General features: G+C 42.1%; 1 protein-coding gene across 4 annotated transcripts; it reads right to left on the bottom strand.

The window, feature by feature from the left end:
• Window positions 1–3,544: 3,544 nt before the first annotated feature.
• Window positions 3,545–11,054, bottom strand: LOC146375328 (uncharacterized). Of its 4 annotated transcripts, none has more exons than XM_084948350.1 (5): window positions 10,251–11,054; window positions 9,632–9,762; window positions 5,678–9,379; window positions 4,280–4,401; window positions 3,545–4,137 (listed from the first exon to the last, which is right to left on the bottom strand). In XM_084948350.1, exon 3 carries the CDS (start codon window positions 9,278–9,280, stop codon window positions 7,775–7,777), a length of 1,506 nt encoding a protein of 501 aa, XP_084804476.1. In that variant the 5' UTR covers window positions 9,281–9,379; window positions 9,632–9,762; window positions 10,251–11,054; the 3' UTR covers window positions 3,545–4,137; window positions 4,280–4,401; window positions 5,678–7,774. The 4 variants fall into 4 exon arrangements, with proteins under 4 accessions (XP_084804476.1, XP_084804474.1, XP_084804473.1 ...); XM_084948348.1 differs by having other exon boundaries at window positions 5,678–9,762; window positions 10,251–10,743; window positions 10,842–11,053; XM_084948347.1 differs by having other exon boundaries at window positions 5,678–9,757; window positions 10,251–11,053.
• Window positions 11,055–21,084: the final 10,030 nt, after the last annotated feature.

Consider the following 21,084-nt stretch of genomic DNA (forward strand, 5'->3'; position numbering starts at 1 on the left):
CTCCTAGACAAATTAAGAAACCATCTATCAGAAGGAGGCTTCGATCTTCGCCAGTGGGCCAGCAATAATCCTGTTGTGATTAGCCATCTACCATCTGAGGTAAGAATGGCAAGTAATGAACTTTGCCTGACTGAAGACAAGCCATCTGGCCCACATGAACGCACATTAGGATTATTGTGGAATTGTGAGACTGACTTGTTTTCCTATAAATACAGAACTCTAGCCTCACACCCCACCACAATGCGTCGTATCTATGCAGTACTTGCTCGTCTGTATGACCCATTAGGCTACTTACTCCCATTCACAACACGCGCCAAAACCTTGGTGCAAGAGCTATGGAGAAAGGAGAGAGATTGGAATGACCCTTCCCTTCCATACAACCTCTTAGAGGCATGGAAGTCCTGGGAAGAAGAACTTTGTTATCTTCCACAAATTGCCATCCCACGTTGCTATACTTCTAAGGAAATGAATGTTTCTACCACAGTTCGAGACATTCATATCTTCTGTGACGCTTCGGAGCGAGCATATGGTGCTGTCGCATATTTGAGATCAGATGATCTTGAAGGTCATGTGGAACTGAGTTTCTTGTTAGCTCGCTCACGTGTTGCTCCTAAACGGAATTTAACAATACCCAGACTGGAGCTATGCGCAGCCCTACTAGGCGCACGCCTCTGTGAGCTCATACAAACAGAACTCACCTTACCAGTCAGGACTACCACCCTTTGGACTGACTCAACAACTGTACTTCACTGGCTTCAGTCAGATTCCTGCCGTTTCAAGGTATTCGTAGGAGCCAGAGTCTCAGAAATTCAAAACCTCACAAACAGTCAAGACTGGAGATACATCAATTCAGCCACAAATCCTGCTGATGATGTTACGAGAGGTAAATCCCTGAAAGAGTTCCTTAGCCCAAACAGGTGGACCGAGGGTCCCTCGTTTCTGCATGAACCTCCGAATAACTGGCCCACAGTTACAGATTTCCATCCTGATGATGATCAGACTGAGTTAAAGAAATCCTACTTTTTTGGTATTGTCAGTATACCCTCCCATACATACACACCCAGCTTCAGAATCTATCAAGAGCTATTGGATTTCACGGCTCGTTCACTCTCCAACCAAAAGGGTAAATTTCCTTCTGCAGCTGATTATCTAACAGCAGAACAAGAAATCCTTCGTCAGGCACAACTGGACAGTTTCGGTGAAGATTTAGCCCGTTTACAGTCAGACAAACCCCTCTCATCCGACAGCCGTCTATTGTGTTTGTCACCAGTGTTGTGCAGGAATTCTGGACTTATCCATGTAGGAGGCCGACTACGGCAAAGCCCAGACTTGGAATTGAATGTCATTCACCCAATAGTACTTGATCCTGCTCATCCAGTGACCAAACTGATCATACAAGATTATGATGACAAACTGCATCATGCTGGTTCAGAAAGACTTTTTGCTGAACTACGTCGGAAATTTTGGATTCTCAGAGGAAGGGAAGCCGTACGCAGGCATCAGTATAGCTGCGTTGCATGTCAGAAATGGAGAGCACAGCCCATCATTCCAAAAATGTCAGACTTGCCTGCTGCTCGTCTTAGGTTATTCAAACCACCTTTCTACTCCACAGGAATAGACTGCTTTGGACCATACATGGTCAAGACCGGCCGCAGATCGGAGAAAAGGTGGGGAATAATATTCAAATGTCTCACGACTCAGTGTATACATCTTGACCTCCTAAACAGCATGGATACCGACCCCTTCCTCATGGCCCTCCAACGATTCATTTCTCGACGAGGAACACCCCTGGAAATTATATGTGATCAAGGAACTAACTTCAAAGGAGGAGATAAGGAACTACGGGCTGCTTTTGACAACCTTGCTCCGACTCTACAGCCGGTCCTGATGACTAAAAGAATCCATTTCAAATTCAATCCCCCGCATGCACCCCATTTCGGTGGAGCCTGGGAGAGGGAGATACGTTCTGTGAAGAATGCTCTGAAGAGAACCATTGGTGCACAAATGGTCACTGAAGAGGTCTTAAGAACGGTCCTAATTGAGATTGAAGGCATTCTTAACTCAAAACCCCTAGGCTATGTATCCTCAGACATTGCGGATATTGATCCCATAACCCCAAACCTTCTCATTATGGGCCGACATGATTCGTCACTTCCCTTAGTATCCTATTCTGATTCTGACCTCCTAGGTCGACGACGATGGCGACATGCACAAATATTGGCAGATCACTTCTGGCGGCACTTCATAAAGGACTATCTACCATCCCTCCAAAGAAGACACAAATGGCAGAAGGAGAACCCAGATCTCACACTGAACTCTGTCGTAATGATCATGGATTCACGCCTTCCACGTGCCCTCTGGCCCATAGGCAGAGTGACACGCCTCCTGAAAAGCCCAGATGAACGCATCAGAACCGTGGAAGTCTTAGCACAGGATAAAACCTATATCCGCCCTGTCTCCTGTCTTATCCCCCTGCCCCCGCTTCCTGACGAAGACTGATCCTGATCATATCAACATATTTCTCACTAGAAATATGGGGGCGGCTGTTGTAGAGACCCACCTTTTAGCACATCCCAGCACACCCACTCACTTCACCAGATGCACCTTGTTTAGTTCTCTCACCTTTGATTGGGTGTGGTGCTTGTCCTTAATTGCACTCACCTGTCACACATTATATAAGGACTGCATTCACTTTAGGCTCACTCTTTCTTCACTCCCACACGGGGCGGCAGCAGAGGTTCTGTTCTGTTCTGGTTTTTCTTATTTTATGTATTGTTTAAGGTAATGAGTAACTTCTCTGTTTTCTTTCAGCATTGGCAGTCCATGTGTGTCTTTCTTTCCTTCCTTCTTTGCTTTATTGATTTGAGAATAAAAGGAGAACCCTGTGAATGATTAGATGACTGCTTATTCTTATCCTAATCGGATGAGCCCATGATGCTGATTACTCAACCCTGAGCCTTCCTTTCCTTCATAACAATCAGTTTATGTTGTAAAAGAGAAGGAATATTGGAAAGAAAGATCAACATTGTGATATTATTTCTTCCAAACTGACCAGAAACATGCTTGTCAGACTCTCACAGCAAAGGATCAGACTCACTGTGCATGACGGCTCAGGCCAATGATGTCTGTTAGATTGTCAGTTGTTTAGTGCTTCTGTACAGTTAGGGTCACCGACTCTATTTCAGAATAATTAATATGCGGAAAACACTAAAAGTTGATTGTCTTCCAATATTCTAGCATAATTAAAAAACTTTGACTTTGTAAGTACATATTATTAGTCCTAATGCCAATATGATTCTTCATAACTCCTGCTTTGAAATACTGAACTTTAAAATTTACCTGATGAAAGATCATTTACAGTGGCACTCTGTCAGGATCATTCTGACTGTAAGATCACTGTATTAATCTGAATCCTTCTGAAATGTGCTGTGAATGAATGCTGATGCAACTCACTGTGGGAAAGCTGTTAATAAAATGAATCTGTGACACATGCAACACATTCACAGAGGAAGAGGACACAAAGGGAGGACACGCAGAGGCTGTGTTGAAGTCACAAATCCAAATCTTTATTAAAAAACAGGCGGCGGTAACAAACAGGAAGACAAGCAGTCCATCAAACAGTCTACAGGGTCAAACATACAGAGAATTCAAACAGCAGTAAAAAATAACTGGACACTGAAAAACTTAAAGCAATGTGTGATGCAATAAAAGGAAGCAGAGCAGTATATTCACTGAATTATCATCAATTACAAAAGAGAAAAACGACGATTTCTAAGGATTATTTTCTTAAATATGTGGCTGGTAAAGATGGAAACATACAGAATGTAAACTGTGTGAGTTTGGTGAACTTTGTTAGTAACAAATGAGGTAAAAAACAACAACCCCAAAACAGACAAAACACAGAAAGAGGCTCTCAGTATTCATTAATAATTAGAAAGAAAAATTCTGGTCGTGGATTTTTACAGTCTTAGTTCCGCTCGCTGTCATCATTATAATCATCATGATCAATGGCGAGGTCCTGAGGTGGGTGGGGCTGTCTCTGGTGATGTCACCATGAAGGAACAGCATCTGGCACGTGTTGGTGAAACATCTCAGTACACTGGTGTAGTTTCCTCTCCAGCTGTTTGACATGTGACACTTGAACATTAAGGGGAAGAAGAAGAAACAGTGTTAGGTCAGGTGACCACATGGTTTCTAAAGTAACTGACAGGAAGTAACCAGGCCGTTAGAAATGGATGGCATGTGTTTAGAGTTACTGGAGTTGGGTAACTCTACTTACCAAAAGCAGAAGCACACAGATGAAGGATCAGATGCTGAATGTTGCAGGAACATGCTCATGTGTGGTGGTCATTCAGTGCTGCTCCGGCAGGTTAGACAGTCCAAGACTGATATGCTGCCCATCTGAGAGTTTGAAAACACACATGCAAAGATTTATTTTGTATTACAGTCAAAGTTGGATGTTCATTTTTGTCCTTTAAAAATGTTTGTGTATTTGAAAGCACTAACATTTAAGGATGACTTGGATTGTCTCCTTTAAAGGGGAGACAAGTGTATCCACTGTTACGGATTCAAATATTGGGGATGGATACAAGAGGAAAAGTCACAATAACAACACTGGTCCGGCCGGGTTGAGTCAAACGATGATTTTAATGATCACACGCGTGGGAGATGGACACCGTACGCAGACAGCATCAGATCTCACCCCAAAAATCACATCACAATAGTTTTATGAAATCAGGGTATTAGAACGCCCCTTCATGCGTATGACAGGTGCAATACAATCAATGTTGACCATTTTATTTAACACAGCAAAAAGAACATTCTCTCCTTCCCGAGGACAGGCACTGACTCCCGCCTATCTCCTGGAGCCAACTGTCCCCTGCGGAGACACAATATTGCAGCTACAAGGATTTCCAGATTGGTTAAGGTGATCAGTGTGTAATGCTCTAAATCAAGTATGTAATATTAAATGAATATTGTTTAATCAATTGCCACTACTAAAACATAACAAAAGATATAACTGAATACAGAATCGCAAAGAATAACATGATATCAGTGTTGTGTAAGCGCGTGCGGCCTTCTATGCTCAAAGCCTTTCCCTTCCATAGATCAGCCAGACATTCGCGCTGACTGTAGCTTTTAACCCTTATTAATTTGAGCACAACTCTATAATGAGCAACAAACAGCAATATGTATGAGATGATCATGGTAACACCTGCAATGAAAGAGCATATGATTATTCTGGCACTTGTAAATGGAAAATCAACCTGAGGTTATAACCATCACTGTAATACAAATGTCAATGTAATGTCAAAAGCTTTAATCAAAGGTTAATTAAAGGCTGCTTATATGATTCTTATATGATTATGATTATATGATTCTGAGGTTTCAATAATGCCGATGATAAAATAACAAAATAATAAAAGAAAAGAAAAAGAACACCCCTTTTATCCCACAATTCCCTCTGTTGACCTCTGGAGAATCCAGAGGTCACAACACTGACAGTTGTGTCATGTCACTCCTTGGCCTACACAGCAGGTCCTACGTACATCATTGGCATCATGGACATTGGAGTGATAACTCTAGGCTCCACTGCCCTCCTAAACATCATCACTAACACTCTTCTGGCACAAGGAATGAGACAACAACAACAACAACAGGTAACCATAATACATACCAAAACAGATAAAGCCAGCATGACCGACACAATAAGCCCCTTCCATCGTCCGAACACTGAGGTCAGCCAGCCCTCCAGCGGATTGTCAATACCTGAGTGATCATGCATAGTTTCAGAAAGGCTCTTTAGGCCCTCCAGAGCCCGAGTCACTGAGCCATCTGGAGCAGTGTTGTTGGGAATGAAGGTGCAGCACTGATCGCCAAACATGGAACAGACGCCCCCTTTTTCTGCCAATACCATATCAAGGGCCATTCTATTCTGCACGCCCATTAACGAGGTCGGACCCACCTGCTCCGCCAACCCCTCCATGCCATCTTTGGTGAGGTTAGAGAGTCTCAGCACATTATAATGAACATAATTTATCCTATCTACGTTCTTGTTTGGGGTCACTGGAAAGAAAGCAGAGATTATTGGAATATTCTCAAAACCGGCTGCTATTTGATCAGCGAGTTTAAATTCATTTGGAACTCCCCTGGGCACTCCAATGGAGTCAATCCAGGTGGGGGAATTCAACCTAGGGTCGTATGCATGTGTGCCATCAAAGCCTGTCTTCATTAAAATGTGTCTTTTGCGTTTAGCTGCCAATGTGCGCGTGTTGTGTTGTGGAATCGCTTTTACCTGGTTTCCAATTAGCATAAGTGGCGCCCCTAGTCTCACCATTGCGCATGTACCCACGCTCCCCACAGGAACACGAACCACAAGAGTCCTATGCCCGCAATAGTAATACAGCCCGCTTCTAGCCCATGTTCCAATTACGGTGGCTGCATCACTCACATTGTTGGTGGTCCTACCCGTCCGGGTGACCGAACACCAATTTGGATCGATTTCCCCTAGTCGATATTTAACTTTATCTGTGGAAAAAGTAAAACACGTATAGTTATCTTTTCTGGGCATAAACGGTCCTGCTCGCGTGAGTTTGTCAATAGGGGGAAATAGACTGGACAACACAGTGCAGTTCCCCGTATTAACAACTTCTCTAGTCATTCGCAACATACAGTTATAGCCCCACTGATCCTCTGGATGCAGCGGTGCTGGCTCAGTAAATAAACGCGGCCTTGCGGAAGCACAAGCTACACAGTTAGACACTTTCTGTTCTTTAGCGTTTTGGGCCATCCAGTCCAGCCAGATGTTGCTGTCACTGAACCCGGTGGCGCGTTCAATCAGATCTTGAGGTTTTAACGTGCTGTAGTCCACCGAAACGACTTGTCTAACTTTTGGTTCCTGTTCCTCTGGTCCAGCCTCCGACGACCCGCTCCCCTCTTGCCCTGTAAAAGATGCAACAGAGTTCATTGGATTGGGAATCACGTGTGTTGTCATTTCTTCTCTACCTGGCGACCTGGGATTAGTCTTTTCTAGAAAATTAACTTTAATTAACACTTTTGGATCAACCCCAGCTGTTTCCACCCCCAAGATTAGATATACAGGTTTTTCCCGACGCCAATTACCTAATGATAAGGTTAACAGATTTTTAGATGGGCTGTAGTCCCTTTGAAGTTTAAGCTCATTTTCTGGTCCTAATTCTGGCGGTTCCCAATTTTCCCCAGTGTAACCCCTTACCTGATCCCAATTACGGCACCAGCTGTCATAAGGCCGATTTCCCCTTTCGCAGTGTGTACTCACTGAATAGTCCCAACAGACCCACACATTATATCCCCTCCAGCTACTGCTTACATCCTGACAATTAAAAACATCACACAGATCAAACGTGAAAGAAGTTGTGGAACCCTTAACATAATCTAATTCTACTCCACCGTATGTGCTGAGACACTCATCCTTTTTACCAGAGACCTCGCGCTTCGTTCTCGCCCACGGCCTGAAGTCACTAAGGATCACGAGTGGTGTAAGTGGCGTATCAAACAGCGCCGGGCCGGCCTGACCTCCGTGCTCAGACAGTTTTCCCTTGTCGGCCTGCAAAAAATAAACCAAAAAACATATAGCTGTGATTAAAAACATCATCGACATTAAACCTATGGTATTATTGAACATTGTGATAGCCTTTTGAACTCTTTTCTCGTCACGAGTATCTGATTGTTGTGATGGCATGGTGTTGTGTGTAAGTTATGTTGTAGCAAAAAGTTCAAAGCCCTTTTTAGATGCTCAGTTTGGTGCCGCTCCCTTTCGCTGGCGCGGCGACTTCCTCCTAGGCTGCTCTTCTTTCTTCGACCTCCCGGGTAGACCACCGGTTGGCCCGTTGCACAGGTGTGAGGGTTTATTCTGCCTCTGAGTTTCACCTGTGTTGGGTGGAGATTGATTTCTCCCCACCAAGTCCTCGTGCGCCGCTGCGCACTGCGTCCAGTGATACCAGGCGTCGCCTTTCCCTCTCAGTTGAACCGCTGTAGCTGTCCGAGCCGACACCTCGTATGGACCAGTCCAACGGGGTTCCTTCCACTTGCGTTTGATGACCTTCAGCCACACTGCCTTTACGTCCGGGACCTCTCCTCCTCCTGTGGGCTTTTCACAAGCCACCTGTTTGGTGAAACTGGACACCAGCGCCTTTAACTCGTTCCAATAGTCTGCGTGAGACCTGTTCCCTCTGGTGTCCTGTCCCACCGAGCCCACCGTCCAAGGGGCCGGAAACTGTCTCCCAGTTTGCAGCTCGTACGGTGTGACGCCCACTTCCGGTTTGACCGCTGGCTTGGGATTGTGTGCGCCACAGATTAAACACATCCTGGCCTTTTCCCTTATCATTTCTTTCAACTCAGGATGCCACCAATGACACAAGTTTCTCTCCATCTGTGCTACCCCCACGTGGGCAAGTCCGTGGGCCTCCTCCACCTTCTGTTTTGCCATTTTGGCTGTCAACACGGGGCGCCCGTCTGGCCCCCTCCACAAGTGTCCATCCTGCCAGGCTCCTTTGTTTTTCCACACCCCCTTTTCCTCTGGGGATGCCTCCTCCTGAGCCTGTTTGACTTCCTCCGTCATGTTAGTGGATACTTCCTCTTCTGCAGTTACCTGTATCATTTGTTTCCGTCCTTTGTAGTCTGCCGCCTCTTTTGCGGCTTCATCTGCTTTCTGGTTTCCTTTTGCCACCATGCTGGTTCCTTGTGAGTGCGCTTTGCATTTTATGATACTCACTTCATCTGGGTCAGCCAAGGCCTTTTCCAGTTCCTCCATTTCACTTTTGTGGCAGATAGGTGCATTGGTTGCTGTTCTGAATCCTGCTCTTTTCCATTGAGCCAGCTCCACATGAGCTGCTCCGAATGCATACGCTGAGTCAGTGTAGATGTTCACTCTCCTATTCTTAGCTAATCTCAAGGCTCGAGCTAGGGCTATCACTTCAGCTCTCTGTGCCGACTGCTGTCCCCCAATTCTTCCTGCTTCTTTGACCTGATACTCCTCTCCTACTCTGCAGACTACCGCATATCCTGCTTTCAGTCCTTCTTCGTCTCTGTGGCAACATCCATCAGTGAACCAGTCCTCAGCTCCAGGTATAGGTTCTGCCTTCAGGTCCTCTCTAATTTTTTCTTCAACCTGTGCTCTTCTGACGCAGTCATGGGGTTCCCCTGCTCCCAATAAATCTGCCATGTTTGCTCCTTCATGTGTGAATGTTAGATTTGGGGCCTCTAAGACTTTGCTCAATCTCTGTTGTGCCCGTGGTGACATACTAAATGCTTGTGAGTTCACGTATGCCACTATGCTGTGTGTAGCTCTACGTCACTTTACCTGGATGATGACTCCTCTCCCCCTCACTCAGAAACACTCCTAATATAACCAAGCAAATAAATAATATTGAAGATTTACTTACATCATTACAAAAACAGCAAAAACATCTCCCTTTGATTCTATTTCTCCATTCCTGCTGAACATCAGGCAACAAATATCTCAATAAATCACAGTAAAATGTAAAGCACATGTTTTCTCTGCTTTGTCTAACCTCTGCAGAGCCTCTGTCAAGAAAAACATAACTGTAAGCATAAAACAAATATACATTTCATAACACGTCACTGGACAAACCTTGGTCAGTTGATTTCCTCTGTGCAGTGCAGACGAACATCAGTCAGCAAGTGACTCTGCTGGTTCTTCTGAGGAAACACCACCGTCTCTCCACACCGTCACCATCTGTGAGCACAAACTGCCGCTCTGCTCTGCCAGCATGTAGGAAATCACATATCACACACAGGGGTGAAGAAACATCAGAGCTCAACTTTGGATACTTTAGATCTTAACAGATCAAAGTAGCTCTTAGTTTCAGCAATCAGTGAGCAGACAAACAATGATACCATACTGATTCTGTATGAATACAATATGGTATTTTCAATACAGGTGTCAAATTAATTTATTAAAACTAATACAGATATATGTATATTTTTTTTGATAAATTAGTTTGCTAAATTATAAGAATATATATATATTTTTTTTTTTCATTTAACAATTGCAACTGAAAGAAATTAAATATTGAACAAAAATATATTGTCACATTCTGAGCATGCTCAGCATGCTGACAGACTTGAAGTTGCTACAGATTTTAAGAAGTGATAATTATAGGGAAGAAACTTCTCTTTTTCATCCGTTTAATCAAACATTTGATGCCTCAGCTGTCTCAGTCCTATAGCGTTCTGCAACTACAACTAACCTGAAGCTTGGATTTGGCTGCAGGTGCCCCTGTACATCCTTCTCAGCAGCACACATGTGGGTACCATTTAATCACACTTCTTCCTGAGCTTTGCTTCATCACAAGACCAAAGGTGGCATCCCGTGTCACAGTCTTATCATCATCCAGAAGAAACATTTGAAGAAACATCATGGAGAAGAAACATTTACGCGCCTCCTGGTTTTGTTTTCTGATCCTGCGAAAAGACTGAGGACAACAAAGCCCAGAGAACACGAGATACACAACATCCAACATTCAGACTCAACAGCCTCCATAAATGAAGAGCACCAGGTTGGTTCAGTTATAGTAGATATAAGCATACTTCACATTACTGGGTATGAATAATAATGAGGAGGCAAACTTTGAAGATGCAGAGCATGATGTCCCATCATCAGACTGTAAACAAACATCCACCAGGCTTCTTTGTTGGCAAAATTGATGATTCTCCTATCAGGGATCAGTAGCGTGTATTAACCTGTGGTATAAGCAGCAGTCACTGAAATATTACTCTTTCAGATAAGAAATCTAGCACATAAAAGCCCGGGTGGGAGGGATCTCTGCAAACTGACTTACCTCTGCAAGTGTGAAGCTCAACAAAAATCTGACTCTCCAGTCACACACAAACAAAAACCTCCAGCTGGGAGATAGAAAACGCTGTCTGGGTCTTGCTGGATGTTGCTGGTCAGAGTCCACACATTAGCAGAGTGCTTCTTGGTCCCACTGACCCATGTGGACAGCGACTGTGGAGAACTGTTCTGGAAAACAGAGAAGAGAATTAAAATAACAAAAAGCCAAACAGGATTTCCACAAAGACTCTCTTGGAATCAGCAATCAAAAAAACCACTGGTTCATATTTCAATTAAATATGAACAGGTTCCTCAAATGTAAGCAGTTCAGATCTGATTTAATTTAATTTCCTTCACACAGCACATTCGTCCAGGCTGACAGGTAAACATAGAATTAATCTCAGGTAACATGACTCATAGTAGAGATTCAGTAAGAAAGATTGCAGGCTCAAATATTATTACCACACAATCCAAGGACACACCAACAGCTCAGATTTGTAGAACTATTTAAACAAATGTCTTCTGAATATTCAATTCAGGTTCACAGTGGGAGGGTGGGAGGTGTCGTGGAATTTTTTAAATAAAGTCTGCAACACAGAAAGAGCTGTGATCAAGCTATTTATTACTGCGCCAACACACATCAAACATCACAGTTCAGTCATGTCAGCGCTGCCGCAGAAGTTGTGCTCCTACTCCTTTATGCATTCCAAGGAAGAGGGAGGAAGTTACAAACTGATCCTACCACACTTCACGTGCCTCGCTATGAAACCTAACCGATCAATGGTTAAGCTGTTTTGTGCCCTTGGCCTTATCAGCACCTGTAAAGGGAGTTGTTTTCTCAAACTGCTGACGCTGAAGTAAGTTCATCTAGTTTTAGAAACTTTCACTGAACAGTCTATAACAGTGTCACAACTAAGCATATGCATAAGCACTTAAATACTTTAAATGAGAATAACAGAAAATTTCTATTAAAAAGGCTAGAGCCTGTCCCAGTAGTCATAGGTAGAGCACACCTGGACAGGTCACCAGTCTGTCAGAGGACTAACACAGAGACAGACATCAGAGTAACAAATCTATTTAAAATTAATGTAAGTTTGCTGCAGCTGTATGTATGAACATGTGTTTCTGTGCTCACAGTCCACCTCTCAGGAAGCTGCAGTTCACTTTTAGTCAACTTTAAACAGACCTCACAAAAGGCTGATGTGGCTGGATCAGTAGTCTGATTTAAGTACGATACCTTTGGCCAGGGATTAATCTGGTGCATCGCTTCACTGCAGTCTTACGTATTTTCCCCACACCTGAATAAAAAATACTGATATATACAAATAACAGCTTCAGCTGATGCAGCCTGACTCAATCCTAGATGTTCAGCACACAGAGACACAGAGGTGCCGTTTAAAGTTTAGTGTTAACCTGAGTCACTGATCATTTGCAGTATTACAGAGTCTGGCAGTCTTTGCATGATGTCCACGTCACTGTACGTTTCTAGCTGACTCTCAGGTGTGACAGGTGTGCCAGCAGGAAAGAGTAATAATAACCTGCATCCTGAGGTTTGTCATGCAGGATTAAAGGAGCCAGGCTTTGTTCACACAGCTAGGATTGTATTTTACACTGACCCTGGGTCAGTATAAGTATCATACAGTTTAAACGAAGCACTGAAACTTGCACATATTTATTACAGATGCACTGAAGCTAATCGAGATATTTGCTGTCAGTCTGTGGCTGCGATTAAACACTTTACTGGAAACTTTATTAACTAGTACCTTCATCAGTCATGACAGAAGCTAATATTTCTGTGCTAACATCGTTTAACCAGTAACAGCTTTCCTCCAATATAAGCTAACGTTTACACCGTAACTTTAAGCTAGCACCACAAAGACGGTAAAACACGTAATAATATCTACAAATGCATCTTAAAGCTGTTATATTAGCACTCGGTGTATTACTAAGATAACCACATTAACATTACTGACACTCGCTGACTTTTAATAGTCATTCTATAAATGCTGTCCGTTTAAATGGTCTTACCTGTACACACTGCATATCCACCGGATTCCAGCCAGAGTGGATTCTGGAGTCTTCCCACGCTCCTGTTAGTGATCCTCCATCTGGATGGATGAGAACAACCTTCTGAACAATCTAGCAGGAGATGGCCCATATCTATGGGACTGATTTGTGCTAATAACGCCCATTGTATGGACTGATAACAGCCGAAGCGGGTGAATAAAGTCACCCAGTAGCTAGCTGTGCCATTACCCAGCATACATCACTCCCTCCATAAATGCAATAAACGATAGAAAAGTATCGTTCTACCTGTTTTTCAGGTAGTTGTTTACATTATATAATTTATTGTGTTCCGTATACGTCACTACAATGTGATTTGGAAAATGTCTAAATATACCGACAACAGGCACTTCCGCAGCAATCTCTTCAATCGGAGGAGCCTTCACGTCAATTCCCGACGCGAGGGGGGTACCCTGCGCGTCCATAAGCGAAGCAGAGGGAGCCTGACCATGCGTCACACGTTTGACGAGTTGGGAGTGAGAACGTGTTGGACGATGACGTACACCTAAAAGAGCTCAAAATCAGAAAACGTTGCTCTAAAACATGTTGACATGGTAAATGAAAATGAACAATAATCAAAATTGATCATGCAAACTGAAAGACTACTTACTATGTTTCTCTTGTTACTTCATTAGCCTCAGTGTTCTCAGATCATTCTTTACATAAAAGCACCCAGTTGTCTTGCAAAGAATGTTTGGGATTAGTGAAATCACACACATTCAAAGATACTGGTAGTTATTGTTTCAAATGCCTATTTCATGACAACCAGGCTAAATTCATCGAAAGAGATGATGAAAGAGATTATCTGGATGCTGAAATGATTGTTAAAATACATTAGGCCAATAATAGTAGACCTGTGCTACATTTGTCCAGCTAGGCAACACATATTTCTGCATAAGAGATACATGAGACACCCTTTAAATAAGCAAATTTCATGTTTAAAACATGGAAATGCAGCCAAAATGGACCATACAATGGCCTCAGTGAACACATCAGCACATAAGTAGAGATGAGGAAACTCAATCACATTAGATATTAATATTACTATGAGTAAATTATATATATTATATATTCTGTTACATGGTTTAAAGAATACAATGTGATAATCAGACATGAGAACGCTGTTTCCAGTTATACAAATTTATTTTATTTCACTATTAAAGAAACCAATTATGTGAATAAAAGCTCACCACAAGAACATCTCCCAACCCAGTCTTACAAAGTTGCAGTTACAATAAAAACTGGGTATGGAACATGAACTGTTGCTGAGCTAAAAAACAATCCTGGTGCTGATGCTTGTCATTGAACGTTTTGGACAGAGCTCTTGATTGAAATGCCTACCGTTGTGTGTAGGCATTTCAGTCCAGATGTTATGGAGTTCAGTTCAGCTAAGATGTATTTCTAAAGCACCGGATCGCAAAAATAGCCGCTTCTCGGCTGTTTATATTGTAAGGTAAAGACCATACAATATAAGAGAGAAAACCCCCCAACAATCAGATGATCCCCTGTGAGCAAACCCTTGATGACAGTGTCTGTGAAGGTTATCAGTCATCAAGGCCATAGTAGTCTAAGGAGCTTGGAAAGAAAAGCGCCTGGACTTCTTTAAGTTAAAGAAGTCCAGGCGCTTTTCTCCAAGCTCCTTAGACTTGGTGACGGTGGGAAAGAAAAACTCCCTTTTAACAGGAAGAAACTTTCGGCAGAACCAGGCTCAGTGAGGGGCGGCCATCTGCCTCGACCGGTTGGGGAGGGGCACAGCTGTTATAACCCCTGACGCAGCATAGCTTCTAATTCTGAAAGATAGGTAAATACCTTAAACCTGCACTCTATGCAGGACACCAAGTGATGACACGACTTGCAGTACTATAGGAGTCTATGCAGAAACAGTTTTCTCTCTTGAATCTCTGTAATTTTTTTGCTACTGAGTGTCTGGGTGCAGTCACTCATTTTGGGCCAATTAAATCAAATGAATTGAACCTGCGTTAACCAGGTTTAATAGGGAGGGCCAAAGTCGTAGTTGTGCTAAATTTCCTCGAATTCTCCTCGGAGATTTTCGAGTAGCTTCCTTTGTTCTTGAAAGTTCTTTTCCATTTGTCTCATCGCTTCCCGTCCATTCCACATCTTTTTGGTAAGGTCACTAACCTTATTTTCTAAGGCCTTATTTTCTTGTTTGAGTATGTCAACTTGGACATCGTAGTTGTTTATCAGATTGTTATGTTCTTCCTGTGAAACTTTGGGAGTCTGAGCTTGGGTTTGCAACGCCATGTCTTCTGTTTTCAAGGCTTCCTGTACATCACACAGATTTTTCTTGACCTCTTCAAGCTCTCTTTTCAGTGCCTCAAATTCATGGCACAACAACTCCTTTTCTCTGTTGGTCACGTTAAAATCATGTTCGGAGTCTTTCTCAGTGGCTTTGAAGATCCGTGATTCTCCTTTCACACCCTCATCGTGTGGTTTCAGTTCTTTTTGAGAATCACCACTCCTTTTGGAAAGCTCCTGGAGGTCCTGTTCAAGAAGTTCGTTATGCCTCGATATGTCAATTTCACGTGCAACGCATTGGAGTTCCAGGGTCTGTCTGAGCTGTTCACTGTCCATTGTTTTGTTTTCCTCATTCATGATCCTTTTTCTTTCTCCACTCTCTTGTAACTCTTTAAAGGCTGTGTTTGCCTGATGGAGTTTATCTTTAACAGCCCGTATTTCCTGTTGCATGTCATCTTTTTCCTTTTCAAAGTCCCTTTTCAGCTCTCTGATTTCTGCCTCCATTTCCTGCATCACCTCTTTCTGTTGCTGGATCTCTTTGGTTTTGGAGCTGTTTAAATCCTTTAGAATTTGGTTCCAATATTCCAGGTCTTGAATTTTGAAGTGAATTTTTTCATTCTCTAGTTGCAGGTCTCTTTTCCTCTTGTTTTTAGAGAACCCACTTCGTTTGAAGAGAACTTCAATGTTTTTTTGGAGAATTTTGTTCTCATTTATGAGCTCTCTTTTTTGCTCCTTAAGGTCGGCGTTCTCGACTTTAAGGTCACGTATGGTAGAGTTTTGTTCTTTGAGAGTTTTATTCTCATTTTTCAGCTCTTTGATTTGCTGGTTAAGTTTTTCGTTCTCTGCTCTCAGGTTGCACACAACAGGATTTGACAGACTCATATTTCAAATTGAAGTTGATGTTAAATCTCTGTACTAACTAAAAGATTTTTTAAAAATACGGTCAACTGTGTCAGAAACTGAAGTTTCGAGTAGTTTAACTGCCTAGTGAATTCTTCCACTATCTTTGAAAGACTGACAAGAATGAGAACCTTTCCCCTCTTTAAGGGTTTTAGTGTGCTGATGTCATAAAGAAGATCAGAGATCAAAGGGATTCTGGTGGAATGTCACTGTGTCTGGTCTGGGCAGTTCTGAATTGAATAATAACAAAATGCAGATTGATGGTAATTGTAACTGATAATGGTTACATGAATTATAAACACCCAATAAATATTATTTAGAAATCCAAACTGTGGTGGAGGTGTGGTCCCTGGCTCAGCCGCAGGGGAGGAGTGATGCAGTGAGCTCAAGGGGGCGGTGCCAGGGAGGCTGCAGGGACAGGTGGTGATGATCTTCCTAACGAGGTTTTCCTTTTTATATAGTCAAGCCGGAGACCAGAGTGAGCAGGAGCATGTGCAGAAGACCAACCGGAGAGTTGGTGAACAGGTTGGCAAACCATGAAAGCCATATGTGTGGTGCTTAAACAAACACTCGTCCAGAGTGATCAACATAACAGTGTGTCGGGTTGACTTTTATACAAACAAACCAAAAAGAACAAAAACATGTCATTGTGAAGCTTTGGCAAATACTAGATTGGTCAACTGATGTGCCGTAAGCATCTGTCAGGCTCTCTGACAGTTAGTTAGTGTTGCCTACAGTTAAAATATGTAATTGTGGTGAAGAGTTAGTATGATTTTACATAAATGGAATCCACATTTAGGAGCCCTTCAGTAAATCCAGGCCAAGCTAAGAAGATGAGCAATGGGAGAAAGACCAAGGACAGAACACATGGAGATGACTGACCAGCGAGCTTTTAATGCTTAAACCTCGTCAAAGTAACTTTTTGTTGTGACTAAATTGTAAAGAGGGATGTGTGTGTATAGAAAGATGGCTGTTAGAGTAGCAGATGTTTAATTTTGTCTAAATTCACTATTAATTCAACACGTTCTCACTCCCAACTCGTCAAACGTGTGACGCATGGTCAGGCTCCCTCTGCTTCGCTTATGGACGCGCAGGGTACCCCCCTCGCGTCGGGAATTGACGTGAAGGCTCCTCCGATTGAAGAGATTGCTGCGGAAGTGCCTGTTGTCGGTATATTTAGACATTTTCCAAATCACATTGTAGTGACGTATACAGAACACAATAAATTATATAATGTAAACAACTACCTGAAAAACAGGTAGAACGATACTTTTCTATCGTTTATTGCATTTATGGAGGGAGTGATGTATGCTGGGTAATGGCACAGCTAGCTACTGGGTGACTTTATTCACCCGCTTCGGCTGTTATCAGTCCATACAATGGGCGTTATTAGCACAAATCAGTCCCATAGATATGGGCCATCTCCTGCTAGATTGTTCAGAAGGTTGTTCTCATCCATCCAGATGGAGGATCACTAACAGGAGCGTGGGAAGACTCCAGAATCCACTCTGGCTGGAATCCGGTGGATATGCAGTGTGTACAGGTAAGACCATTTAAACGGACAGCATTTATAGAATGACTATTAAAAGTCAGCGAGTGTCAGTAATGTTAATGTGGTTATCTTAGTAATACACCGAGTGCTAATATAACAGCTTTAAGATGCATTTGTAGATATTATTACGTGTTTTACCGTCTTTGTGGTGCTAGCTTAAAGTTACGGTGTAAACGTTAGCTTATATTGGAGGAAAGCTGTTACTGGTTAAACGATGTTAGCACAGAAATATTAGCTTCTGTCATGACTGATGAAGGTACTAGTTAATAAAGTTTCCAGTAAAGTGTTTAATCGCAGCCACAGACTGACAGCAAATATGTCGATTAGCTTCAGTGCATCTGTAATAAATATGTGCAAGTTTCAGTGCTTCGTTTAAACTGTATGATACTTATACTGACCCAGGGTCAGTGTAAAATACAATCCTAGCTGTGTGAACAAAGCCTGGCTCCTTTAATCCTGCATGACAAACCTCAGGATGCAGGTTATTATTACTCTTTCCTGCTGGCACACCTGTCACACCTGAGAGTCAGCTAGAAACGTACAGTGACGTGGACATCATGCAAAGACTGCCAGACTCTGTAATACTGCAAATGATCAGTGACTCAGGTTATCACTAAAGTTTAAACGGCACCTCTGTGTCTCTGTGTGCTGAACATCTAGGATTGAGTCAGGCTGCATTGACTGTGGGACTTTAATGTGTTAAAAGCAGGTTGAAGACGGCTCAGAAACATTTGAAGATTAAAATTTAGCATTGTGGCTGCTGGTGGCTTGTAAAGCCTCTACTCAGCTGTATTTTTGTTACTAATTTATGTTTGTTGTTGTTTAACACAGATTTCAGAAGAGCAAATATGCTTAATAGTTTAACTAGATTTCATTTGTTAGTGTGGGACTGCTGAGTCACCTGAAGAACTCATTTCATTCATTCTCCACATGATGTTCATTTACAGAAATGTTTCACAGGAACTGATTTCTCCCAAAGGTTGAACTAGTGTGTTTCCATAGATTACCTCTGTATGAATGTACTTCTTAAATGAAGGCAAGTGTTTGTCCTTTTTTGTTCCTCAGGTACAGTACGTGATATCAAGGGCAGGCGGTCAACACTGGGGGTAGACAAGAAGCAGACGTACTTCCAGGAGGGAGCTGCAGTGAGGACACAGCCAGGTCACTGAGGTCAGAGGTCAGAATCTGAAACAGCTCAGGTTTATATTTTAGAGGTTATAAAAAATCAAAATGTATTTATAAAGAAACCTTTAAATAATAGTCATAATTATGATTATTATAAGAAATATCAAACATTTAAGTGGATTTTCTGTTACACATATTGTGTTAGCCCTGCAATAAACTGGCAGCCTGTCTTTGTCCTGTATCAGCTGGGATAGGCTTCATCCTCCCGCAACCCTGAATTGGATACATTGTATTCCAATTATGTAATCTGATCATTTACAAACTCAAGGTATCTAATCAAAATGTAAGTAATAATTATAAAATGGGAAAGCAGAAATAAGTGTGACATGAATGTAAATGTGTGAGCTGACATAGAGGACAGCTACATGCAGTCAGAAAAACCTTTGTTGTCAAGTTTGCAGGTATATCAGCACGAGACATTCTTACATAGAAGAGACTGTTAAAGTCTCTAACTCAGTGAAGCATTATTGGTCCCGTCTGTTTGGATAAATATAGTAAGTTGATGTATGTCCATTTATTGACACATTTTCTTAAGTGCTTATCCAGTTCAGGATCACAGTGGAGCTGCAGCTGGATATGTTCACTAAATAAACCTTACAAAAGTTAACAATAAACCTGCATCCATGTACGTTGTTGTCCACAGGATGAGAAAATCAAGCTGGAAGACTGTGGAACATGTTAATAAATGTTTGTGTGTTTATGCCTGTGTCTTTCACAGGAGGCGCTGGAAGGTTTCCCTAATAGTTCCTGGTGAATCAAAGCAGAACCATAAAGGTTGCTGGACTGCATGATGGCCTTACCCCTGAGCAGTCATCCTGTTAAAGGAGGAACCACTTAGAAGCTGTTTTCAAAGTAGCTGAGCAGATTTCATCTCAAGTAAGCAATTAACTGTTTGTTCGTTTGTTCTGCCACTTAAAGAGCATTTAAGGACGTCTTTTGAGTGTCCAGTTGAATTAATTCTACTGGCTCTCATGGTCATTTGTTATTATAGACATATTTTTCATGTTCATCCAGCTATTTAGTAAATTCTATCTATTTAGTAATATCCGTCAGCTATAAAATGTAATATAAATATAAAAATATCTAAATATCTCCTGTCCTTTATGTTTTAATGATGTAAGACCAGACGTCTGTTATCGTGTTACATTAGCATTCCTCACATATCAATGAGATGCTGCACAGTACAATCCTACTGACACAGCAGAGGGATAACGACGGCTATTCAACATCGTTACACGACACATTCGAGCTGCATGACGCAGACAAAGTGACTAAATCATCTTTTTGTGGTTTATTGTCTTCAAACCAGCAGACAAAGCTGATGGCAGAAGATGTCAGAGAAGAACTTCAGGCCGTGGACTGAAAAGGTATTTTTTTCTTGTTATCAAAAGACATTTGGAGTGGCAGCTTCTACAACTGGTTGTGCTAAAGTAAAGCTTACAGTCTAAGAAATCACAGTGTTGATATTCAGCACAAAGAGAAAAGCTCACTTGTTTGAATTCATTTACAATCATAGTTTTATAAATTCTGACTGTAAACAGCTTTTACAGCTTTGATATTGTTTGACACTCGATATCAGGTGATAGGGTTTAATTTAAAGGTTTCTGTGTCCCAATGAGCCATTTACACTGATCAGTGTCAGTTTAACTGTAACACATTCATTATTTAGATTCAACAAAGAAATAAGTGAATGTAAAAAATGGCAGCCCTCAGGCCAGATTTATAGAGATATATGCATGCATTATGAAATTTATGTATCCCAGATCATTGTTATTCATCTAGTCATGGCAGACCTACCTCTTCCTCCCAAGTTAACTGCAACCCAAAAGAACTAGTGGGGCTATTTACACACTCACAACCAGTGTGGGGTAAAAAGAGCCACCAAAAAGCTGTCAGCCACAGATGTGCTATAAGAGTTAGAAACTCTACTTATGGAGAAACTTTCTAAGTCTAACAGAGGACAGGTACTCCTGCCCAAATAACATGATATAACCCCACATACAGCCCAGCCATAAAATGAACCAAGTCATTTAGTTAAAGACAGCATGGGACCAAATGCATGTAGCCAGCCTGCATCAACCTGACATTTCTTCCTCCTGAATTAAATGAATGAATGGATGAAAGTTAAATGACTACAAACCTAAAGCCACTAGTTCCCACACTGGAGCTCCCTGACACTGTGTGTTAACCGTATTTAGCTTGTATCAACAGTTGTAACAGGCTAAGCCACCTGAGACACTGCATTGAATGATTGTTCCTGTCTTAATGATTTCAGCTGACTGGTTTCAGCTCA

The sequence above is a fragment of the Perissodus microlepis genome, chromosome 13 (genome assembly GCF_051167445.1).
Source record: "Perissodus microlepis isolate ML-2025 ecotype Zambia chromosome 13, ASM5116744v1, whole genome shotgun sequence".
Taxonomy (NCBI): Eukaryota; Metazoa; Chordata; class Actinopteri; order Cichliformes; family Cichlidae; genus Perissodus; species Perissodus microlepis.